The 24579-nt window shown below is 41.7% G+C and overlaps 1 protein-coding gene across 1 annotated transcript in view; it reads right to left on the bottom strand.

Moving 5' to 3' along the window:
• Positions 1-8846: 8846 nt before the first annotated feature.
• GAD2 (glutamate decarboxylase 2) overlaps positions 8847-24579 on the bottom strand; it is a 90433-nt gene continuing 74700 nt past the window's right edge. The window contains exons 14-16 of the mRNA XM_054436468.2: positions 20861-20968; positions 20442-20531; positions 8847-12621 (exon numbers count right to left, since the gene is read on the bottom strand). Of these exons, the coding sequence (XP_054292443.1) occupies positions 12448-12621; positions 20442-20531; positions 20861-20968 (372 nt within the window). The 3' untranslated portion in view covers positions 8847-12447. The remainder of the gene's footprint in view (positions 12622-20441; positions 20532-20860; positions 20969-24579) is intronic.

Genomic DNA, 24579 nt, shown 5'->3' with positions numbered 1-24579 from the left:
TTCTGACACTTTGACAGGGAACACAAACTTTTTTTCCAAAAGCGGAGACAGGATTGCAGGTAAAGAAGTGGCTGTTCAGCTCCCAGGAGTTCATAGTTTATTTGTGTTTATCCTGCACAAGCTACAAAGCAAGGGCTAACTCGCAAGCAGGGCTGACCTCAACTCAGAACTTTTTATGATCCTTTGCTACGCGTGCGCGCGCACGCGCGCGTGTATGTGTGTGTGTTGTGTGTGTGTGTGTGTATGTGTTATTGAAAACTCCTGAATGGCTTTGGGGAGAATAAGTCACTTTTCCTTCTTACAGTGTGTCCTCAGTTGTTTTATTCAGCTAAGGCTGGTTTAACAAAACAACATAGACTGGAGGGCTTATAAAAGACAGGAATTTCTGTCTTTTTTATTATTATTATTATTATTATTATACTTTAGGTTTTATGGTACATGTGCGCAATGTGCAGGTAAGTTACATATGTATACATGTGCCATGCTGGTGCGCTGCACCCACTAACTCGTCATCAAAAGACAGGAATTTCTGTCTTTTTAAAAAAATTATTTTGTTTTTAGATAAGAGTCTCCTTCTGTTGCTCAGGCTGGAGTGCAGCGGCACACAAGCATAGTTTACTTCAACCTCAAACTCCAGGCCTAAAGTGGTCCTTGCGCCTCGGCCTCCTGAGTATCTGGGATTACAGATGTGCCCTCCCATACCTGGCTAATTTTTTCTAGAGGTAAGATCTTGCTATGCTGCCCAGGCTTGTCCTGAACTCTGGATCTCAAGCGATCCTCCCACCTTGGCCTCCCAAAGTACTGGGATTACAGGCATGAGCCACTGAGCCTAGTCCAGAAATTTATTTCCTACGGTTCTGGAGGCTGGAGATATGAGATCAGGGTGGCAGCACCGTTGTATTCTAGTTAATGCCCACTTTTAGGTTGGAGACTTCTCGTGGCATCCTTATACAGCAGAAGGGGTGAGGGAGCTCTCTGGGGCCTCTTTCATAAGGGCACTAATCCCCTTCGTGGGGCTCCACCCTCATGACCTAATCACCTCCCAAATCCTCCAGCTCCAAATACCATCCCACTGGGGATAGGTTTCCACATATGAAATTTGGGGGGACACAAACAATGGTGAGTTGGCACCAATGACTACTTCTCATTGTGTAAATAGAAGCCAGTAACCATTAGGCAAATGACCATGTTAGCAATTCTTATGAAGCCAGAACTTCTGTTCCATACCATTTTGCTCTAACTCTTTGATGCGTGCCTGTCTGAGGCAAGAATGCACCTGGGGAATGAGTAGCAGGTTATCATTCCAACTAAAATAACTGATTTCCTCTTGCTCTTCCTTCTTTCCCCAACTCTCCTGCCCAGCCCTATGGGTCTCTGTCCAGTCACTAATAAAGCTAGGACTAAGGATGTGATGGGGGCTGCCTCCATCACCTGCCTGCTGTCCTCAGGGATGCCTCATAAGTGGCTTTCTACAGGGTGACACTGCTGTTCATGATCCTTTATGTGGGAATTCATGATCTTCTCTGGGTGAGTTTAGGTAGCATGAAGGGCCTGCCTCTAAGCCCAGTTTCAAGTGATACCACCAAATAAAGATAAGATTAACACATGTTGCAGTCACTCTGTTCCAGGCGTCAGACTTTTTTCTCATTTGAATCTTCACCATCACCCTATGAAGTAAGTGTTATTTTTGTCCCTGTTTTACAGATGACAGAACTGAGGTTCAGAGAGGTTAACTGCTTTGCCCAGGGCCACAAAGCTAATAAATGGCAGAGCCAGCATCTGAGGCCAGGCAGTCTGACACCAGCTGCTGCTCCAGCATTCTCCGCGTGAGAGGAATGAAAACTTGAGAGCGCAGACCTGATCTCTCCTGGCCGGAATCTAGGTTTCCAAGATGCTTCAAACCCAGGCCTTTGGGATACCTCCTCCCATGAAATCATAGCACTCCTAGCTTTTTTTTTCTTTTTTTTTTTGAGACAGGGTCTCACTCTGTCCCCCAGGCTGGAGTACAGTGGTACAGTCTCAGCTTACTGCAACCTCCATCTCCCAGGGTTAAGCAATCTTCCCATCTCTCCTGAGTAGCTGGGACTACAGGGGTATGTCACCAAGCCTTGCTAATTTTTGTATACTTTTGGTAGAGACGGGGTTTCACCATGTTTCCGAGACTGGTCTCATATTCCTGGGCTCAAGTGATCCTCTCGCCTTGGCCTCCCAAAGTACTGGGATTACAGGCATGAGCCACTGCACCCGGCCACTCCTAATATTTACTAAGTCAGATTTGTATTTGCTTTGCTGTGGACATCCCTGGGAAGGAAGTTAATAGAACTCAATGCTTAGCAGGCATTAGGACAAGAAAAAAATTTTCTTCCTGAGAACACTTGTCTTTCAGAATTAACACCTGCGATTTGTTGTTTTATCATAAACACTGGGCAGGCCATTCAAATGCTGTTTGGGTTACCATGGTAATTAGAATCCCTCTACTATTATTACACATGAAAAAAATATCAGGCAAGGATGATGGGAGTAGGGGCATCTCTAAAAATCCCATATACATTGAATATTAATATTGTTTCTACAATGAAAACAAATCCCTTTCATTATTAAGTCTTAAAATACTCACATATGCATCTGATGTAGACATTTGGTAATTGCAGTTCATCAAAGGCCACAAGAAAATAAACTCTAATATCATTTTGGGATGAAGAAGATAAAACTGCAATAACAGCTTTGTTGCCCTCTCTTCATACTCATCTCCCTCCCCATCCTCTACTGCTGACTTCCCCTGGGAATTAACTGGGACAGCCAATATTTAAAAAGCACTGAGTTTAGAAAGTCATTTCAAATCAGAGCTTTCTTTGCATAAACAAGGCAGATGTTAAACCAGGTGCTTTCCCTAAAGGGACGTTTTGATCTGTTTCAGAGAATTGTTGGTTTCCATGCAGTGGCAGATGTTGTCAAATGTGTGAATTTGTTTGAATCATGGACCAGGAAACAAATGTGAAGTAGAAGAATTGCCACTCCCCTCATTGAAGCAGGGAACCATCTACATCGTGATACAGCCCCAGAACTCACTCTGATCTGAACCAAACAGAGTGAGGCAAAGATATTTTGGTATTTTACAGTCACAGTGTCTCATCCATCTATCGAAGACTAATTTTGAAGTTTTTTGTTTCTTTGAAATATCATGAAAGATCCTAGGTTCTGATATCATTAAATGGCTACCTGGGGAGGAAAAAGATGAAAATCTCATGATTTTGCATTGCCAGAATGAAGCCAAAGATAGCACCTGCCTGGGTAAATTGCAGTAAAATGCACACAAACAGGTAGGATTCCAACACTGAGAGGTTTTGGGATGTGTGTGAATTTGAAAATGAAAACACACTTGGCAGATCCTTAGCTTCTAGTAGCATGTAGATTACACCACAATCCACGGTCTTTAAAAGCTTTCAGTTTGACTTGTAAATATTCAAGTCAATTTGAATGACATTTATTAAGGGCTAATTACCCTGAAATGGGGTGGGGAGAATCTGCAAGATTTGATGAAATTGGTGGTTCTCAGATTTACAGTTTATATACCACTATAATTTTTAAGATGCAGGGGTTTAAAATGAAGCTTCTGACTCTTTTGTCAACTAAGATGTCATCACTATATTATCGTTTAAATGAAAGGATACATTATGAACAACAACAATTAAAAAATATAATGAGGACATAATCTGAGCTGAGACTGTCCTTGAAATTCAATAGCTTTAGCTTCGCAAAAACACTTCTTGGTTGTCCTGGGCTTCTCATTTGGCCACAGATTGGACCCATCTTCACTCTGCCTGGGTCCAAAGCCCAGGGTCTAGGAAACTCTGCATTAGATGACCTTTCAGGGTGTGAATGAAAAATAAAATTCTAAGCCCCCCAACCATCTGAATAGACCCCTGCCTCTCAGCAAAGGGCATTCCAAACTTAACCTCAAAAACTAGTTTGGGCCATGATGGGAAGGGAGGGTCGGACATGCCTCATTAAGCCCTCTTCCCATTTGGAATTACTGGTAGATCAGACTTTTTAGTCTGATAAGAAACATTTACAATCTAGTCTCTCTCTGAAGCCTGCTACCTGGAGGCTTCACCTACATGATAAAACCTTGGTCTCCACAAACCCTTGTCTTAACCCAGACATTCCTAAGTCTTTAGTCAATAACTTAACTCATTCAACCAACTCCCAATCAGAAAATCTCTGAATCTAACTATGGCTACCTGCTTCCAGTTGTCCCACCTTTCTGAACTGAACCATTGTGCATCTTATGTGTATTGATTGATATCTTATGTTTCCCTAAAATGTATAAAACCGAATTGTGGCCTGAACACTTTGGACACAGGTTCTCAGAATCTCCTCAGGGTTGTATCTCGGGCCATTGGTCCTTGTATTTGGCTCAGAATAAATCTCTTCAAATATTTTACAGAGTTTGACTCTTTTAGTCGACCAGGGTATTTCCAGCTGTCTAAGTCTGTGACTGGAAGGCATGTCTCTGCCCTCAAAGAAAAATGGAAAGACCAGATTTACAGATGGCAAACTGCTGGAGAACAATTCTAGGCAATACAGATGCCAGGAGTGACAGGATTAGACAGACTTGATGTTTCAAGCACAGTGTGTTTCGTTAAGGGTAAGTGAGGAAGGATTTATGGGAAAGGTAAAATGCAGTCAGATCTCTTAACTAGGTATTTTCTTCTTGGGAGAGATGTGGCAAATGTGAGCAGCCCCTTTAGACTGGGCTACTGGGAGGGGCCTCAGAGAGCCCAGGGCTGGAAGAAGGCCAGCAGCGCCCCTCAGTGGAGGAGAGTGCCAGGTCTCAAGTGAATATTTTCATTTAGTTGGTCTTTAGCTTATATCTATCCACCCTGTCTCTCTTCCCCTCTTGTCAAAAATTTTATACTGTCTTTCACACGCAACCGTCTGCTCTCCCCATGGCAAAAACTGTCCATTTGTGGAACCGTCCGATGGGTTCTTCCTGCTCACTACACATAAAAAAAAAATTCACTGAGACCACAGCATTGCAACAAAGAGTTTAATGGACACAAGCCCGGCCACACCACGTGGGAGACAGAGTTATTCCTCAAATCCATCTCCCTGAAAATTCAGAGGCTAGGGTTTTTCAAGGATAGTTTGGAGGGCCAGGGAGTCTGCTTCTAGGTGGGGCCGCAGGATGGCTCAGCAGGGTCAGGGTCGGCGGGTTCCGGTGGAGCCATGGGTTGTCAGAAACGCAAAAACCTGAAAAGATATCTCAAAAGGCCAGTCTCAGGTTCTGCAACAGTAATGTTATCCGCAGGAGTAATTGGAGGAGTTGCAAATCTTAGGACCTCTGGAATAATGACTGGTAATCCTTTATGTCTACACCTTAGCAGAATTCGGGGTCCTTTTGTCCTCCTAACCTGGTGGACTTTCATTAGCTTTACAAAGGCGGTTTGTTTTGGGGAGGGCTGTTATCATTTAAACTATAAACTAAATTTCTCCCAAAGTTTGTTGGTCCAAGCCCAGGAATGATGAAGGGCAGTTTGGAGATTACAGGCAAGATGAGGGTTGGTCAGATCAAATCTCTTTCGCTGTCATAATTTTCTCACTGTTACAATGTTTGCAAAGGCAGTTTCATTTGTAGTTACTTTACCATTTAAAAGCAATTTTTATTTTACATTTTCCTTAGCGATCACTGGTGAAACAATAGCTCGGGGGCTGGAAGAACAGGGAGCTGGATGAAGGGAGGGTGGGCAGGATGGGGAAGGGACATGGGGCTAGTCCCCAGAGCCTGCTCCCCTCCTCAGCTGCTCTGCTCCAGGCCTTTCCTCTCTCCCAACCCTCTCCATTTCATAGACATGGATGGTTATGCCTGTGAACCACCCACATCCTCACGGTGTGTTTTTATAGCATCAGTGTTTAATTTGGGGAAATGGAACCCTCTGGTTCTCTCTAAACGTGAGCTCTATTGATCTCTTGGTGTTTGCTCCTGTTTTGTGTCAATAATTGAAATAATTTATAATGTTATTATTGGACCACCAATTCCATTAAATTATAGTGGGTGTGTGTCCATGTGCACTTTTAACTATATACGTGTATATATATAATGTATATGTATATACATATATTCATGTATGTGTGTTTTGTTAAGCAAGTAAATTAAAAGAGTAAGACAGCTCTGATTGGCCCTGTTAATGGAAAACACATATGAAGCTTCAGACAAGAGTTGTCTGAGATGGCAAACACTGAGTTGAACTGAACATTGCCTTGGGTTTAAATTTAGAGAGAGGTGTGTTCACCTAATTGGAGTAGGCAGCAGTTCTTTTAGCCAGCAAATCTGAGCAATGTTAGCTGACTCTGTCGGTAATCTACATTGGACAAGCAGAAGATGGTGCCAAAGATGACATTTCCAGCCTGGACTTGTTAGGTGGGTGCCCAGTGACCACTAGTGATGGAGAGTTAGTAGTTGGGGAATTCAGAGGAGGGTATTTAAGGAGGTGACGTGAGCTGACTTACAGAACTCATCATCAGTACAAGCACAAGGTTTGTTGAGCACTTACTGGGTGTCAAGCACCATGCTAAGTGCTATGCATCCATGTTATTGAATCCACACAAAAACATCATGAAGAAGGCTGTGTTACAGGAAAGGGTCCTGATCCAGACCCCAAGAGAATGTTCTTGGATCTCACGCAAGAAAGAATTCAGAGTGAGTCCATAAAGTGAAAGCAAGTTTATTAAGAAAGTAGAGGAATAAAAGAATGGCTGCTCCATAGACAGTAGCCTATTTTTATGGTTATTTCTTGATGACATGATAAACAACGGGTGGATTATTCATGCCTCCCCTTTTTAGACCATATAGAGTAACTTCTTGACATTGCCGTGGCATTTGTAAACTGTCATGGTGCTGGTGGGAGTGTAGCAGTGAAGACGACCAGAGGTCACTTTCATCACCATCTTGGTTTTGGTGGATTTTGGCCGGCCTCTTTACTGCAAACTGTTTTATCAGCAAGGTCTTTATGACCTGTGTCTTGTCTTGACCTCCTCTCTCATCCTGTGACTTAGAATGGCTTAAGCATCTGGGAAAGCAGCCCAGTAGGTCTCAGCCTTATTTTCCCCAGCGCCTATTCAAGATGGAGTTGCTCTGATTCAAACAATTGCTCTGACAATTGCTGTTGTGAAACCAGGAAACAGAGTCAGGGAAGTCGGGTGATGTGCTCAGGTCTCACAGCTGGTCAGTGTGGGGCTGTGATTAGATCCCCAGTGATCCTGCTCCAGAGCCTGTACTCTTAGCACTCACAAGAGATGCTCTCCAAACCATGGAGAGGTGGAAAATTCTTCCTAGGCCAAGGGAATAACGTGAACAAAGGCAGGAATGTGCAGTGTCCTCTTTATCTGGCTATCTTCTACTGGTTCTCCTATAATCAATATTGAAATTAGCTAGAAACTCAGCCTCCTCTCCTTTTTGTCCTCCTGTATCCCATCTCTGTTTAAAATCGTATCTCTTTACTTCATCCAGAATTTTACCATTAGGGGCAACTCAAGCCTGTCGGGCAACTGTCACCCCACGAGGCACATCAGGCATATCTATTCCATCTGTTAAGTTCCTACGGTTTTCTAGCTTTTAACCTGAGCACACCTCTTAGCCTCTGCTCCTGAGAGCCTGGGAGCAAAGCCCCTGAACACAAGACCAGAACTTGCAACTCACAGAAGTCCAGAAATAGACTCAGCACACTGGAAAATACACACAGCATATGCACAGCGGGGCATATATGGCGTTGTACTGTGTGCCTGAATTGTAGATGTCTCTGCTGTCCTGAAACATGTAGCCTCACCAGATTTTCTGAGCCATAGGCCATGGGCTTTGCTATGAAATTAAGGGTTGGCAAAATGTGAACAGTAGTTGGATATTTGACATTGTTATGGTAAAATTACTATACTTTTGGCTGTGATAATGGTATTGAGGACTTTTTTTTTAAAGAGTCCAGGCTAGGCACGGTGGCTCACACCTGTAATCCCAGCGCTTTGGGAGGCCGAGGCGGGTGGATCACCTGAGGTCAGGAGTTCGAGGACAGCCTGGCCAACACGGTAAGACCCCGTCTCTACTAAAGATACAAAAAAACTAGCCGGGCATGGTGGTGGATGCCTGTAGTCCCAGCTATTCAGGAGGCTGAGGCAGGAGAATGGTGTGAACCCAGGAGGCGGAGCTTGCAGTGAGTGGAGATCGTACCACTGCACTCCAGCCTGGGTGACAGAGCAAGACTCTTGTCTCAATAAAAAAAACAAAAATTAGCTGGGCATGGTTGTGCACACCTGTAATCCCAGCTCCTTGAGAGGCTGAGGCAGGAGAATCACTTGAACCTGGGAGGCAGAGGTTGCAGTGAGCCGAGATTATGCCACTGCACTCCCATCTGGGTGACAGAGTGACACTCTGGCTCAAAAAAAAAAAAAGATTCCTAATCTTTTAGAGGTTAATATAAAAATAATTTAGTGTTGGGGAGGGAGAGGGGTGGATGAAACAAGATTCAGGCTCAGAATCAGTAGATGTTGAATCTGGGTGAAGGCTATACAGGAGTTTATACTATCTTCTCTACCTTCTCATGTATGTGAAATTTTCCATAATAAAATATTTTTTACAAAAATATCAGATCTGATTGAAGGAGAAATCAGAGTGGGGCAAAGATATCCTTCAGAAGCTACAGTGTGGGCAGCTGCAGAAGAGCTTTTTTTCCCCCCACAAAAGACCCAAAGACACTTTAAGCTCCTTGACAAGTGAAGGGCCTTTGATTCTAGCAATTTGTTGAAAATCATCTCCATCATAAGACAAAGTCAGAACAATTATCCACAGCCTGAGATGTGTCCACATTTACACATTTATTTGGGTTTAGAGAGACAACACAGATAAAATACTTGGATCATACACAAGTTTATATTTGGTAGGAAGAACAGGTTGCCATATGTTTGTATATTTTATGTTTTTATTTTTTTCTGCCTTTAGTAATGGAGTAATGTTGGGGGAATGTTGATGTCATTCAGAAACACCAATTTGGGAACGGTAGTTTGGCACACCTAACTAATAAATACACAGTGTTTGCATTTAGCATTTGAGAACAGAAGAGCACGTGCAAAATGATACCCAGTTTGAGGTTCCTCGTCCTGCTACTATATTTACACCTGTGCCTTCTTTGTCCACATTCTGAAGAGTAGCAACTACTCCAGTGACCAGCAGAGCCAACACCTATGATTTTGGCAGCTGGTGACACTCCGTAATTGGTAACGTCTGTTCTCAGAGACAAAGTGGTGTTCACCTTGCATTTTGTGAAGTCGCACAATTCTCAAAGGAAGTTTCTCAGTAGGGGGCTTAGCTGAGGGCATGTTCTCTATTAGAGCCGATGTGGAGGGCATATAGTTAGCAAAGAGAGAGAGAGAGAACAGGAACAGATGCAAATGTAGTTTTCATAATATCAAAGTTCAATACAGCTACCACACAGAAAAAGACATATCAATAATATATTGTACAAGCTTTTACAGAAACACATGTTGATTTGCAACACTGTACAGTTCAGATCTAAAGTGCACAACCCCAATCTGAGGTGACAAGACAGTATTATCCAGATAATAAAGGCAACACAGTCAGACAGAATTGATTTCCTTTTCTTTCCTCACATCCTGTGGTGGTATATGAAGTCCATACCATGTATAGTTTTCAGATAAAGACATATCACACTTGTTTGTTCAAGTATTTTAAATGATAAACACAATATTGCTGTATAAATGAAAATGGCCATGTCAGTTCTGATTAAAGCTAAAACCAAACTTTTCTAAGATTTGTAAAGAATGGGCCCACATAAAGATCATGGCACTGGGAATTTGGGCTAATATTAAAAATAATCTCCCTTCTTTCCTCCCTCCCTCCCTCCCTTCATTTCCTTCCTTCCTTCCTTCCTTCCTTCCTTCCTTCCTCCCTCCCTCCCTCACTCCTTCCCTTCCTCCCTCACTCTCTTCTGACCTGATTACACATCTCCTTTCAAGACGATTTATTAAACTACTGGGACCTACTAGGCTTTTATTTGCTTCCTTCTTTGGGCTACAGTTGGTAAGGATTTCCCTGCATAGGCCTGAGCACGACTCTCAGTCAATTTGAAGGAGTACTGGGAAGGGGTAGGGGAGTGGGGAAGAAGAGCTATTGTTGTTGCTAGAATTGTTTCGCTGGAATTTCATGTATAGGCACAAATTGTCCTTTAAAATTTTACCATCTCATTAACCTAAAAAGCAGCAGTTTGTAATCTAGGATCTGTAACCCAAAAGATAAAGCATCCTGGAGTACAGCAGGGTTGGTTCACCAGGGCATTGGGCCCCACTGTCTTCTCCAAGAAGGACAGCAGGTTGGATCAATTAGCATCTCTGTCTCTGAAGTGGAACCTTTGGGCCTGAGACTCTGGATAGTCGGGCAGCTATGTGCTTATTCTCAGCAGGCAGTTTTGAGAAAGGAAAGGGACGCTTGGCCATTAGACAAAGCCTAGAACGGAAGGTTATTCCTTCATGAAATTCTGTGGCACAGATGAAAGAGTTTACTTCTGATTGTCATAGTGAACCCATTTGCTTTCTAGACAGAAAGGGCCCAAAGCCATGTTCACAAGAAGTTATCACTGTTTTTGCATATAGCCTGGGAGAAATAATGTAGAGGGAAGCTTATGAAAATTTCAGATGGCTGGATCCTGTGGTTATATTATAGGGCATTTCTATATGTTATACTGTAGGGCATTTCTACCCGTTGAAGGGCAGGGTCTTCTCTCTTCCCTTGTATACCTGCAGTCTGAGTACTGAACTACCTGGTCCATTCGGAAATGGAGAATGTTCCTAAATTTGCATTTGTAGTCTGTATATCAATCTATTGTTCTCCTATCAGCACTTGGAATCTGACGATGTGTGACCCCATAAATATCTATGGAAGCTTTTGTTAGCTCATGTTTTTCTATCAGGTTCACAGGGAAAAAAGGATGTTTTAAAAATACTATTTTGAATTCTAAGGATCTTATTATTTCTGCATATTCTGGTCACTTTGGATCTCGATGGCAGATGGATAAAGGAAAATCTCAAGATAATGCCTCAAAATCTAGGGTAAGAGGCTCATTTCATGGAAGAAAAACAACCACCCATGGAATATAAAGTAATTATTTTGGGTCCCAGTGGTAGAGAGTCTAGTGGGAGAGACTTTGTGGGGAGGAATGGGGAGGGGATGGAAATGCGCAACTGGCCTGGAGGTAAATTTCTCCTTCCTGGACAGTGACAATATGGCGCCAGGATGATGTCATTATTGTCCCACAGAGATCTCTTCTCCCAAGGCCAACTTTAATTTTCTGGGCTCACCACATTCTGGGAGTGTGCTTCATTCCTCTTTGCTCAGGCTGATTAGGTTTTATTTTTATTTTCTCTAATTAATTCAAATGCCCTAATAAAAGAATACTATTTGGAAGATGCCTCAAGAACGAGCATCAACCTTCTGTTCAAAACAGGTCGAAATGGAAAGCAGAATAGAGACAATTACCCTAATTTAATCTGAGATGAAGCTTGGTTTGTCACACTTGCAAGAGTGAGTCCGCTAAGAGTAAAATGGGTGGAAAACTTAAAGGGGAAGAGAATCTTATTGCCAATGGGATCAATTATTTTAAAGAACTTGCAGTATTCTTTTGTGTTTGTCTTGATATACTAACTTTAGAGATGTGATAAGCCATAACATGTATAGAAAGAAGGAATAATACCTTTTAAGAATTTCGTGGGTCAATGTTTCAAAATAACTTTGCTAAGTGTTTTATTGTGCCTCCATTAAGAGAAAGGAAAAAAAATCTGGCTTAGTTTTTATATCTGCCCCTGCAGTTTGTACAACCCATATAAAATAAAAATCTATATGTTACAAAATAGGATATCTTTTTTAATATATATATTTTCCTTTTGCAAAATTATATGTATTTAAATACATTTGAAATGTTGCTATAGGTAAATTAGAAATTTTTTTCTAATACTATGAAAAAGGCAAGAGTTTTTATTGTCAACATATATTTTATATTTACTTTGTCCTTTTCACTGCACCCCAAAGAACCTTTTATGATTCAGGGGCTATTTGGCACTATTCAGTCCTACTAGTCTGAAGTGAAAATAAAGTTTGCTTTGCACACTATATTAAAAGTAAGGGAAGTATTTATAACAATTTTAAGCTTTTCCTTATTGATTAGAACATAGCCTTTTGTCACGAATTCTTAGAGAGGTATTCTAAACTTAAGAAAGGACTTTTAAAAGGAGCGATGTCTTTTTTGTTTAATTTTTAAACTCTACTCTACTTTGACACCACAATATAGAAATAGATTTACTTTGGAACAAACTACAAATACATTCACACAGTTTGTGACAACTTAATTGTCTACCTAGAGAAGTGGAACAGCTTGGTGAGCAAGGTTATTATAAATCTTGTCCAAGGCGTTCTATTTCTTCAATCAGGAAGTCAATGTCTTGGTGAGTTGCCGCAGGGTTTGAGATGACCATGCGGAAGAAATTGACCTTGTCTCCCAAGGGTTGGTAGCTGACCATTGTGGTTCCATACTCCATCATTCTGGCTTTAATCACTGGAGCCACCTGTGGGACAGACCATATCAGCATGGTGACGTTTTCCTGGGACTCTCCCCTGAGTCAAAGAACCCAACAGAAAGCAGCGTCTTTAGTTTTTGGCTCAACAGTCAGAACTTTATTGTTTTCTCTTGAAAGAGTTACCTTCAAGTTTTCTTGGGATCAGAGAATTAGAACAGTCTAACACATTCAAGATCCTGCAAGTGATACGAGGAATAATAAGTGACAGACTATCAGGTGCCTGCCACCTTGTCCTTGACTTTCCAGTTAGTGTTTTGGGAGGACAGGATGAATCTAGTATTGGCCCCAGGCTAAATGGGTTAGCGAGACGTTTGGGGGTGTTTTCCCCCCACAGTAAATGTAAAAACATTGGAAATGAAACAGTTCAGAGGATTGTTACCAAAATGTAAGTTTCAGTATCAGGTAATATATGAAGATAAGCAGACTTTTGGCAACTTTCTTGAAACCCTAGAGCTTTCTAGTTTCTTTTCGTTCTCTTTTTGCAGTGCCTCACTTTATAAGATATTTTGAAAGATAATCCTTAATAATGATGATAATTAGCTGGGACAAAAAGCTGAACCCACAAGGACTTAACATATGTTGCGTATCACAGACAGGATAGCATACCACAGACAAGATTATACTCTATTTATGCCAGATTGTTGATTGTAGCCTCAGTAGTTCTCTATTGTATATGAAATTAAGTTTAAACTCTAGTTCAGTGCAAAGACCTTTCATCATCCATTTATGAGGCCTCATCTGCCATTGCTTGCCAAAATGAATCTTCAACTCTGACGACTCCTTTATTAAATATCTCTTGAATTTACCATATGTATTTTTATCCCTTCACACTTGTCATCAGTGTTACTATGTCATACTTGTTCTCTGTGCTTAGAATCCAACCCTTTTCTCTTCTGGTTCATATCCTACACACACTTCAAGATTCCACCACAGTCCTACAACTGCTATGAAGCCTTTCCTGACTTCTAGTGTCCATCAGTAGCTCTCTTCCTTTAAGCTGTAAACATATCATCCATGATCCTTCCCCATAGATTCTGACTATATGCTAATTTCCTACTATCCTCTTACTTTCGAGCAAATACATTTTCTTTCTCTACCTCAACTGTCAGGTCCTGGAGGGCAGACACAGTGTCTTCTACTGTTTTTGTTGTTGTTGTTTACAAGCACAGTTCTTGGTTCATGTTGGGGGATTCCTAAATTCTTATTGCTATAAAGAGTAGCATAATAGAAACAGCTATCTAGGAAGAAGCAAAAACTTAAATCATGTCTAACTGTACATACAATCTATCCACATATATTTACCACTGGAGTTTGTAAATATATAATATCTGATCTTCATTGCTGCCAATGGTAGACAGACATCAGAGAAACTTTTAGACTTATTTGAGTTTCATATGGTCAGAAACCCGGTTCAAAATGGAGACCATGCCTTCTATCACAGCTGGATTTATCTTAAATAGACAGTTCAATTCAAATGGAATGCTGTTATGAACATGTGACTTATAAATATCAACTCTTAAATAATCAATGGTTTATAATGAAGTTTTCATCTTCAAAGTATCCAATGCATAAAATCAGCAACGTTCCCATTGGGTCCAATCATTTGTTAGTTACCAAAGACAAGGTCAACAGGTAGACTTCACCTTCACTTCTCATTCCGAACCTAATTTCCTTATCTAAAAATGAATGTGGATGATGATTCCAGCATTGAGATCTTCTGACTCTAGATTGAGTTCTTATCTCCCTCTCCACCCCTTGTTCCATGGGGAGGAATGTTTCTCTTGGCCTGATCCTTCTTTCACCTAGAGCATTAAGACTGTATGCAGAGCACTGGACTCATCCCAGGGAATAAATAAGAATAAGAATTTAAATATCTCAAGTCTGAGATTAACTTCTGAAAATAGATCTACTAGCATATTCCAGCCAAAGGGGCATGAAATTTATCCTTTTTGTTGTGAGGCATGTCAAGTCAATGTGGTTCCTGCGAAGATAAATCTCAAATTAGAAAAGGAATTCCAAATCCACTTGGCTGCAGGAATTTAAGGACAAGTCACATAACTATTCCTTAGTTTTATTTGTATAATAAATCATGCTTGCCCTTTAGAACTGATAAAATAATGACAGAGCTTTACTCAGTAAATTAAAGTCTCATTTAGTTTTCATGGGCAATCCAAGCAAAAATACAGAAGAATGGCACTAATTATTAAGGACAATCATCTCTAGCTTTTCAGATGAATGCAAATCAAAGGTTAAAAGATTAATGCTAACAGCCACAAGCAAACAGATTTTGGCATAAAGTAAGATTGAATCCCCTCAGTTCCCGAAGCAAGCTGAATTGGCAGAAATCACAGCTGTCTAAATACATATGACTTTTGGTTGCTTCCAGAAAATGCTGATGAACTAAAATTAGCTGGAACATGAACATCTACTTCGTTGTATATTCACTCATTACAAGTTAAGAAGGAAAATAAGATTCGGACTATTCTGATGAAAATATGTGATCTGTGAGGCCAAAATAGACACTCCTATATCAACTAAGATGGGTCCAGGGTTCAGGGCCTGGCTGGAGGGCAAATTACTAAATTCCTAATGATTGAAATTCCCTAACAACAGGAGCTATGAGACCCCCTCCTTACCCTGATTTACTAACCAGACCACTATAACTCTGACTAGACAGAAGACTGACCTTACACACATTCTTTCCTGGTAAGCAATTGCAGGCCTTAAGCCAGTTTCAGCAGCTTATAGATGCGGTGCACAAACTGTATTTATGTCCTACAGTTCACCTTTTGACATGAAGAGCCAAATTTCACCTCATTCTAACACTAAAACCCTGCCCCGAAGTGAACATGGGATGTATGTTACATATATGTTTACTCATTCTGCATGTGCTCAGCTCCCCTCATAAATATGGATAGCTTCCCCCCAAAACCTACTGAATATGTATGACTCTACTTTGTGATACAGGTCCTGTGAGGCATAAAACCCAACCGTTCTTCCCCTCTTGGAAGAGAGGGCACCTTCCGCACATGCTGGAGGCTGTCTCTTCCCGGTTTGCAAACTGATATCATCAATAAAGTGCTCCTTTCTACTATTTAGCCATCCCTGTGCTCTTTTGGATGAAATACATAGAGATTTCACTTATTTCTAGGCTTTTGTACTTTTTGGTTGGATTCTTAGTTTTCCTAAAGAACGTGAGTTGAGAAAGAGTGGTTGCATGTTGAAGAATTCGCTAAAGGTATAGTCAACAAGAGCTCTTTGGGGTTGCCTTAAGAATTTTAGGGTATTGTCTTCTCTCTTGTGCCATTAGCTTTTTCAGTCCTTTAGAAAGCAATAACCAGGGGACTTTTCCATAATTGGAATCCACATTTGTCCCTTTCAAAGAGGGTGCATAGTAAAGCATTATGAAATAAACTTAAAAGATATCACAGAAATGTATTTTTCACTATGTCTTAGAAAACCTCTTTGTTTTTACATTTTGGAAGACTGTGAGAAATTTTTGAAAAATGTAAAAGCAGAATAATTAAATGAGAAATTCTAAACTGTTGACTAGGCTTGGTGGCTCATGCCTGTAATCCCAGCACTTTGGGAGGCTGAAGTGAGTGGATCACTTGAGGTCAGGCATTCGAGACCAGCCTGGCCAACATGGTGAAACCCCGTCCCAACCCTGTCCTGACCAAAAAATATAAAAATTAGCTGGGTGTGGTGGTGTGTGCCTGTAATCCCAGCTACTTGGCATGCTGAGGTGGGAGAATCACTTGAACCTGAGAGGTGGAGGTTGCAGTGAGCCGAGATGGCACCACCATACTCCAGCCTGGGCAACAATGAGACCCTGTCTTAAAAAAAAAAAAAAAATTCTAAAATGCTAAAATTTCACCAATTAAATCCTCTATTGCACTTAATAACACAGACTTTCAAGGAGTCTGTGTTAAATATAAGACAAGGCTACTTCCTTACAAATTTAGTATTAAATCCACTGCTAACCTTTTAAAAGTCTTCCAATCAGTGTAGGAGTATAAAAGCTGACAGAACCAGATAATGATCAAGAATAACAAAAATTAAAATAAGAAGATAAAGAACCAGAAACACAAGGGGTGATCAATAGACCAGCCCTTTTGATTCTTGTTTGGTAAACATTGGCACAGCCCACTTGCTGCCCCTCCCTGGGTCCAAGGCATGTGTGTGGCGTCACATCCTCATAGTGCCCCAAGCATTCATCATCTGCACTGCCTCAGGGACAAAGCGCCATCTGCAAGATCATAGTCCTGACAGGGCAGCAGGAAGCACACTGACTGGATTCTCCTGTTTACCACCCTCACGAAGATATGACTGTACTTGCTTTATTAATAACTTCTGTTATCCAGATATTTGTCCCCAAACTAGTGCACTCTGGAAAAAGGCTTATGAGCCACTATTAGGTTTCCTAAATGTTGTTTCCCTTCCTTATTCTGGAATATGCCTAAGGTATTTGCTATAGACTGAATTTTTCTGTCCTCCCAAAATTTATATGTTGAAATCTTAACCCCCCAATGTGATGATATCAGGAGGTAGGGCCTTTGGTAGGTGATTAGTTCAGGAAGGCACAGTCTTAGAGACCCCAGAGAGCTCCCTTGACCTCTTTCTGCCATGTGAGGATACAGGGAGAAAAAGGCCGTTGATGAACCAGGAAGTAGGGGTTCCACCAGATACAGAATCTACTGGCACCTTGATCTTGGACTTCCCCGCCTCTAGAACAGTGAAAAATAAATTTCTGTGCTTATAAGCTACCCAGTCTATATTAGTCTGTTTTTGCAGCCCACCACACTAAGATACAATTTTAGCTCAACAAACGATTTTTGAGTTCCTATTGTGCACTACAGCTATGAATCAGGCAAGATGGTACAGAGTAATTATCTGCCTTGTCTTGTCCAGAATTTAACTTTGTTCTTTTGGTTCCCATAAACTGCACAGGAAACTCCGCATTTCCCCCCATTTTGAGTCTATATCGGCGTGGACCAAGAGAACTCTGTGCAGTGATGGAGATGTTCTATAACTGCACTGTCCCACAAAACAGCCATTGGGCACAAGTTGAGTGACTGAAATGTGGCTAGTGTGATTGAAGAACCAAATTTTTGTTTGAATTTAATTTTAATTGATTTAAATTTAAATATGAATAGCCACATGTAGCTATTACTACCACACTGGACAGCATAGATTATTTCACCTCAGTTCTCTTCCCTCTGGGACTGTGCGTCCATGTGTGTGTGTCTGTGTGTGTGTGTGTGTGTGCGTGTGTGTGTGTGTGTGCGTGTGTGTGTGTGCATGCATATGAATATTTTAGTGGTTCCTGGACATGACACTTTAAGGGCGTCACACTTAATACAGAACTTTCCAGAAACTCTGAAAAAATCATTGGCATACATGAACAAAAGTTAAACTTGATATTCATGTGGTTCTATTTTCATTTCCAAATCTGAATTGCTGAATTCTCTTGATTACAGTAATAAAAATGGAGAAAAATCAGGAAAATTCATTTTGCAATCCCTGGAGATTTTCATATTTGAATTGTCAACAGTATAAAAACGGTTTACTAATATTCTAATTGCCATCTCCAGGAAATAATCTCCATCCCCATTCTTCATTACAGCTCATATGAAGTGCTGAAACCTAGGAGGCATTTGAAGAGTGACATTTAAACGGGGGAGCCTCCGAGTTGACTTTTGTTCAGAAAATGATGAAACAAAATGTTTTTATTCTGTATTCCCATCTTGCTCCATCCCTCAGCCCAGTGATAATGGACTGATTCAACAAATGAAATCAGCCAAACTAGTCCATGGATTCTCTTTCTGGCCAGTCAGTTCAATAAGGAAGTGAAAGGCAAAAAGAATGGAGGCATCTAATTTCTAACTGGTTAAATAAGTCATTGTTAAGAAATTTTACATTATGAAGGTATACCATAAAAATTCCAGGAAAAATAAGAATTTTTTCCTCTGAAATGACAGCAGACACCCGCACCCCCTATTCTCGTTGTTATTACCTGCACCGATCATCTTATCCAATACTACCTCTTCTCATTCCCTCCCACTCTGTGGGCTTGATTTCCTGGAATGAACCAACTTCACAAAATCATCAGACACAACCACAGCCCCTTCCACCTCAGACACATGCACCACGGATCCTGGTTCTAGAAGCCTTCTTCCATTTTTTCCTCTAGATCAGGGGTTCTCTAGCTGAGGTGCACATTGGAATCATCTAGATAACTTTCAGAATCATTCCCAGGCCCATCCAAGCACAATCTGATTACATTTTCAGGGTGAGACCTGGTCACTAGTGTTTTTTATAAAGTTTCTGGATGATTCTAATGTATGGCCAGGATTGCGAATCACTACTCTAATTAGGAGGCTTGGTTTAAGGACCTCAGCCATGTGGAAGTTTTCTCCTGATGAGGAGTTTGATCTTGGGTTGCTTAAGGGCAGATGTTACACATACAAGCTTTAGTGAAGGTTTTATATCTACACAAAATCCTCTTCTTCATTTTACACAGAAGGAACTAAAGTGTTCCCAAAGGTCAGTGAGACAGCCCAAGCTCCTGAGCAGTGAGGGGACAGCCTGCGGGGCTCTTGGCAGTGACTGGAGGAGGTTCCCTCTTTTATGATCAGTGAAAAGAACCCCCAAACCAACCAAATCAACTCTGAGATCCAAGTCTACACAACCATCCCTAATTTCACATGGGGGACAGGTCCTGCATATACCCCACTTCGATGTGCACTGTAAACCCCATTTCACCCATGTATAAGTGCTGGGAGCAGGAGAGGATGAAAGATTAAGGGTGTCTTAGTGACCACAGTACAATTTAAAGCTCATGCCCTTAGGCTCTGGATGCAGACTTTCTGTGAGGTTTTGGGAGTTACATTTTCTCCCTGTGCGTCAGTTTCTCCACCAGCAAGATGGGTGGACAATCCTTCCCATGTCAGGTTGCTCTGAGGCTTTAAGTGACCTAACACCTGATATTGAGCTGGGACACAATACACACTCAAAACAGTGGCAGTTATTATTGCTCTTTGCCCTCCTACCTTCTAGGGGTCACCATAGCTCTAACGACATACCCAGGGTAGCCTTGACCTTGGCAGCTCAAGAGGGTCAGCAGCAGCATTGTTTGCTAACCATTTCTGGTACCTGAAGTCTCTTTTGTGCTTGTAACTGAGCACCAGTTTCACTTGGAACATCAATGAACTTCAGCAACGTCCTTGCTGCTTTGTGAATGCCAGCAAAGGTTATTGCCTGACAACTTCTTTTAAGACATCATAAACTCACTCTCAGAAAACAAGCAAATAGAGTTGTTAAAAGTCTGCATAGGCCGGGCACAGTGGCTCACACCTGTAACCTCAGCACTTTGGGAGGCCGAGGCGGGCAGATCACCTGAGGTCAGGAGTTCGAGACCAGCCTGGCCAACATATTGAAACCCCATCTCTACTAAAAATACAAAAATTAGCTGGGTGTGGTGGCGGGTGCCTGTATTCCCAGCTACTTGGGGGGCTAAGGCAGGAGAATTGCTTGAACCCGGGAGGTGGAGGACGCAGTGAGCTGAGATCACGCCACTGCACTGCAACCTGGAAGACAGAGTGAGACTCCATCTCAAAAAAAAAAAAAAAAAAGAAAAATGTCTGCATATATCAGGCTCTATATGTCCTGGCTCTGTGGGAGTCCACAGACGGGAACAGGCCCATGTACGCAGGTAGGCTCTCTGCTAAGGCCACAGGCATATGTCATAAAGAAGATGTGCACATGAAAGGCTCAATACATGTATCAGAGGAGCTTGGAGCACTGACCTTCGAGAGGCGACTCATTCTCTCTTCATTGTCTTCCAGAGTACGCAAGCTCGGAGGAATGTACCAGAAGCAGACATTTGTGTGCTGAGGCTACAAAGAGGAAAGGAAGATTCACATTTGGCCCAGGCTGGCAATTTTGAAAATTCCAAGAACATTTCAAATCAATGTATTCAGCAGGTTCAGAACACAATTCCCACTTTTCAATCAGGAATTGCCATTGGAGGGCATGATTTTGACAACGTTATATGGACCACTTGGTGAGTTTGGTCTTTATTCCAGCTTGGAATAGCTACCCCATCATCCACTGCTCCCCTCTGTAATCGTCCCACTTACCTGGACAGCACCTCATTTACATCATATCAGTGATGAGGGTTGGAATTGACTAAACTTTCTGGGATTGTAGAAATCCAAATACATACCTTCCCGTCAAACACCATCTCATATCCTTCTCGGTTTTTTATGATGTTGTATAAATACTCTGCCAACTCCAAACATTTATCAACATGCGCTTCAAACCCGGTAGTCCCCTAGATAAGAGAAGGACACAGCTCATTAAGCAGGCTAAGAGTGCGGAGGAAGCGATTTCCCTGGAGACTGATGGTCATCGTGCCGTCTCCGTCTTAGCCCCGTCTGGCACTTTCTCGACACAAGGCTGTTTCCAAAGGCTTTTTCAGCGCTATTTTCTCTTCAATGCTCTCCCCGTCAGGTGCTTTTGTTCCCTTTCATTACTGCTTTCTACACAGGACTCCTTTTCTTCTAGAGCCTCCATTCCCCAGGCAATTAGTTTGACTACTCAAGAGGAAAATGTGCCTCTGCTATTCATAGGAGTAATCATGGAAGTCATTAATAACAGGAGGGCTGAGCTACTCTTTTCCTGCAGATAAAAAGCATCACCAGAGACCCCCCAGAATGCCTGCTTAGTTCTCCTCCAACGTGTACATTTTCCATTCCCAGAGCCCATCTTTGTCTGCCAGTGTACCTGATACAGAACAAATTGGGTAGGTGCTCACTGACTTCATTGAACAAATGGATGCAGGAATTTTAGGGAGCACCCAGATGCTTTGTTAGCCTGTCGAGCTCTGTAGGGTTCTCCTTTGGGGGCAGACAAATGACTCACATGTCTGTAATGGGTGAACATTATCACTGATTTCTTTTAGTTTCTGGCTCTGGAAGCCCTGAATCCAGACTTGGGAAAACCAACACAACAGTCTTGGACTGGAGCTGTTTAACTGACATCAGAACACACAAGAGAGTTACTTTTCAAAATGGCTTTCCTCTTATCTCCTTGGGTGTTTACTGGGTGCTGATGGAGAAAGCTTAGAGAAAAAGCTAGTGTTCATCTCAGAAGCACTTCGAACCTGCCTACAAGTAACTTTGCCAGCAGGGAACCTAGAGAAAGCAATTGTAATAGAGATGAGATGGGCCCACTTGCCTGTTTCATACAAGATCACATCATCTCAGCTAAGGGGGCCCAACATAGCCCAGTGACTTGTGACATCTGAAGCAGGTTTAAGAACAAGCTGCCCTGAAGATATCAAATGGGTTCAGAAATTCACTTTTTTGGAGACTGCTGCCCCAGGTGATTGGCTTAAGGAGGTTGATGGGTTCCTGATGCCTCCCCATGAAGAGCTTGGGCTGATGCCTGATGCTTGGCCAGCACCCATACCAGGAGCTCTGTGCATCTATGGGTGCTAAGGAGATTATAATTGGTTTGGAATGACCTGACAGTTTGGGTTCACTTGGGATGGACTGTAGGTAGAAGTGAGGGAAGCTAATTGCTCTTCTCCAACCTGGATCCTTTGGACTAGTCTGGAGTTGGGTTTAAACTTTTGCATATCTGATCTAGGATATGGCATGACCAGCCTGCCTCCGACCCTGTCCAGCTGAATGGCTTTGGTTAATATCTCTGATCAGATGGGAATGATGATGCCTCTCTGATTTCCCATGAAGAAGAGTTTGCACTGCAACAGCAATGGGATTACTAAAGACCTCTGGTTCCCCTAGTCTGGGACCTTGCTATGGGGATGATCATGGGCCATGTGACTGCCCCTTTAGTTGGGGGCTAAAGACATACATGGGGAATGACACAGAAAACTCTAGTGTGCCCTGGGTACCTCCCGTTCATATTGAATATTTACGGGATTAAGATCCATATTTTATTTTCAAGGTTTTGAAGGCTTTTAGGAGATTCTTCAAAATTCTTTCATTCATTAAATACTTCAGCAACCTCACCATCCAAGTGTTCAGCTGCTGCCTCTATGCGGTCTTGGAGTTTGACATCTCGAGAGCTGGTCATGATCATTCTCCACTTCTTGAAATGCTTTTATAAACATTCACAGACCCCAGAGACAGTGCTTTTGAAATAACTACCGAATCCCTTGCTGTTATCTCAATTTTTGCTGCTACCACCCTAGTTCAGGCTCTGTTACTTTTCACCTGGAACGTAGCTCCCAAGTCGCCCTTCAGTCAATTAGACTCTCCCTTACTCTCATAATATGCACTGAACTCCTGCTCAACCACTCCACGGAATGGCCTTCTCACAGCACTGCTGGGTGAAATCCTACTTCTTCTACCTATCCTGTTCAAGTCCTATCTCAAAGGTCATCTCTCTGTGAATCATCTCAATTCTTAAACTAGGAATGAGCTCTCCATCCTTTAAATTCCCCAGATGTTTCTGGATTTCTTTTGTGATCAGTCCTAATCTGTCTTTTATGATGGATTTCTGTGCATTTATCTTATCTTGTCTGGAAAATGAGAGTCTCTTTATCCCATTCAGTACTAGACATGATAAGAGATGCTGAATATCTACTTGTTAAAATAAATTAATATTTTAGAGAGAAAGTAAACATTCAGTCATTTTCAGCAAAGGATGCCAGATGTCCATTTCCCTTTAGTATTTTTTTCCTGGTATTTTTTTTCCACAGCCATTTGCCAGTCCCTCTGTTATCCGCATTTTTAATTAGAAAAGCTAATCATAAAAAAACCACAAGGAAAACTGACGATTTGTATGACTACATACAAACACAGAGATTTGCTATGAAACCTTGGTTGTTATAAATGAAGCCATTCCTGTAGGCCTAAAAAGGGAATGTGAGAGAATCGCTTGAACCCGGGAGATGGAGGCTGCAGTGAGCTGAGATGGCGCCACTGCATTCCAGCCTGGGCAACACAGCAAGACTCCATTTCAAAAAAAAGAAAAAAAAAAGGTGGGGGGGGGAGATGTAATTTTAAGTTTATGTACTTATTTTTGTTAGCTACTGAGTTTTAGCCACTGTAGGAAGCTGTCAACATTGGGAAATAATCATTAGGTCCTAGGATTATTTAATAAAATGCAGACAAAATGAAAGGCCAACTCCATAAGAAGAGAGTCGACGGTAGGCACTGGGCCTTTGCTGATGATAATAAACATCCATATCTTAACCAGCTAGTATGCCTCTTAGCAACCTAAATCAGGGGTCTTATTTTTTGCATAAATTTGTTCTAATCAACTTAATTTGGACTTAATATGATGGCTGTCATCAGTGCTTTTAGCTCCGTTAGTCATTAGCAGATTAGTTCAAAGAATAATTTATACTTATGCTATTTTTCAGGGGGTTTATCTTAGGAGAAAATGTGGAAAACACCGAATTCTCCAGGCATGTCTGATAACAGAGGGTTTAGTGAATTAATGCTATGTTCTTCCTCCTTCTCCTCCTTACTCTTCTCCAGATTGTTTCCTCATTCCTGTGGGGAGGCAAGATTCAACATCATAGCCAACTCTTCCATGGCTCTTCTTGCGGGAAGAGGATGACTTCTTCCTTGGCCAGTGTGGCTAAAGAGAGAGCTTTGCTGTGAGAGTACAATTTTCCTCACCTTTGTTCTAGATTGTGGGACTTAGCTTATTACTTTAATAATGATTATCATTTCATTTTTCAAAAAAAAAAAACTCACAAAGGTTTAGATTGAAAAACAAAATGGAAGTTTTTGCAGCTTAGATGTCTAGATACTTGAGGTGTTTCCACAGGGAAGTAAAATAATAAGTAACGCAGTGGCTGTGATTTGCTCTTTTCATCCCCTTCCCTGGTGCCTACGTGGGGCCCTTGCCTTTATTTTGGGCTTCATCTGGTCCCGCTGTTCGATTCACATCTGATGCCCTCCA

This window comes from Pongo pygmaeus, chromosome 8 (assembly GCF_028885625.2).
Source record: "Pongo pygmaeus isolate AG05252 chromosome 8, NHGRI_mPonPyg2-v2.0_pri, whole genome shotgun sequence".
Lineage (NCBI taxonomy): Eukaryota > Metazoa > Chordata > Mammalia > Primates > Hominidae > Pongo > Pongo pygmaeus.
The sequence above is the reverse complement of the archived record's forward strand: the minus strand, read 5'-3'. Positions and strand labels throughout refer to the sequence as shown.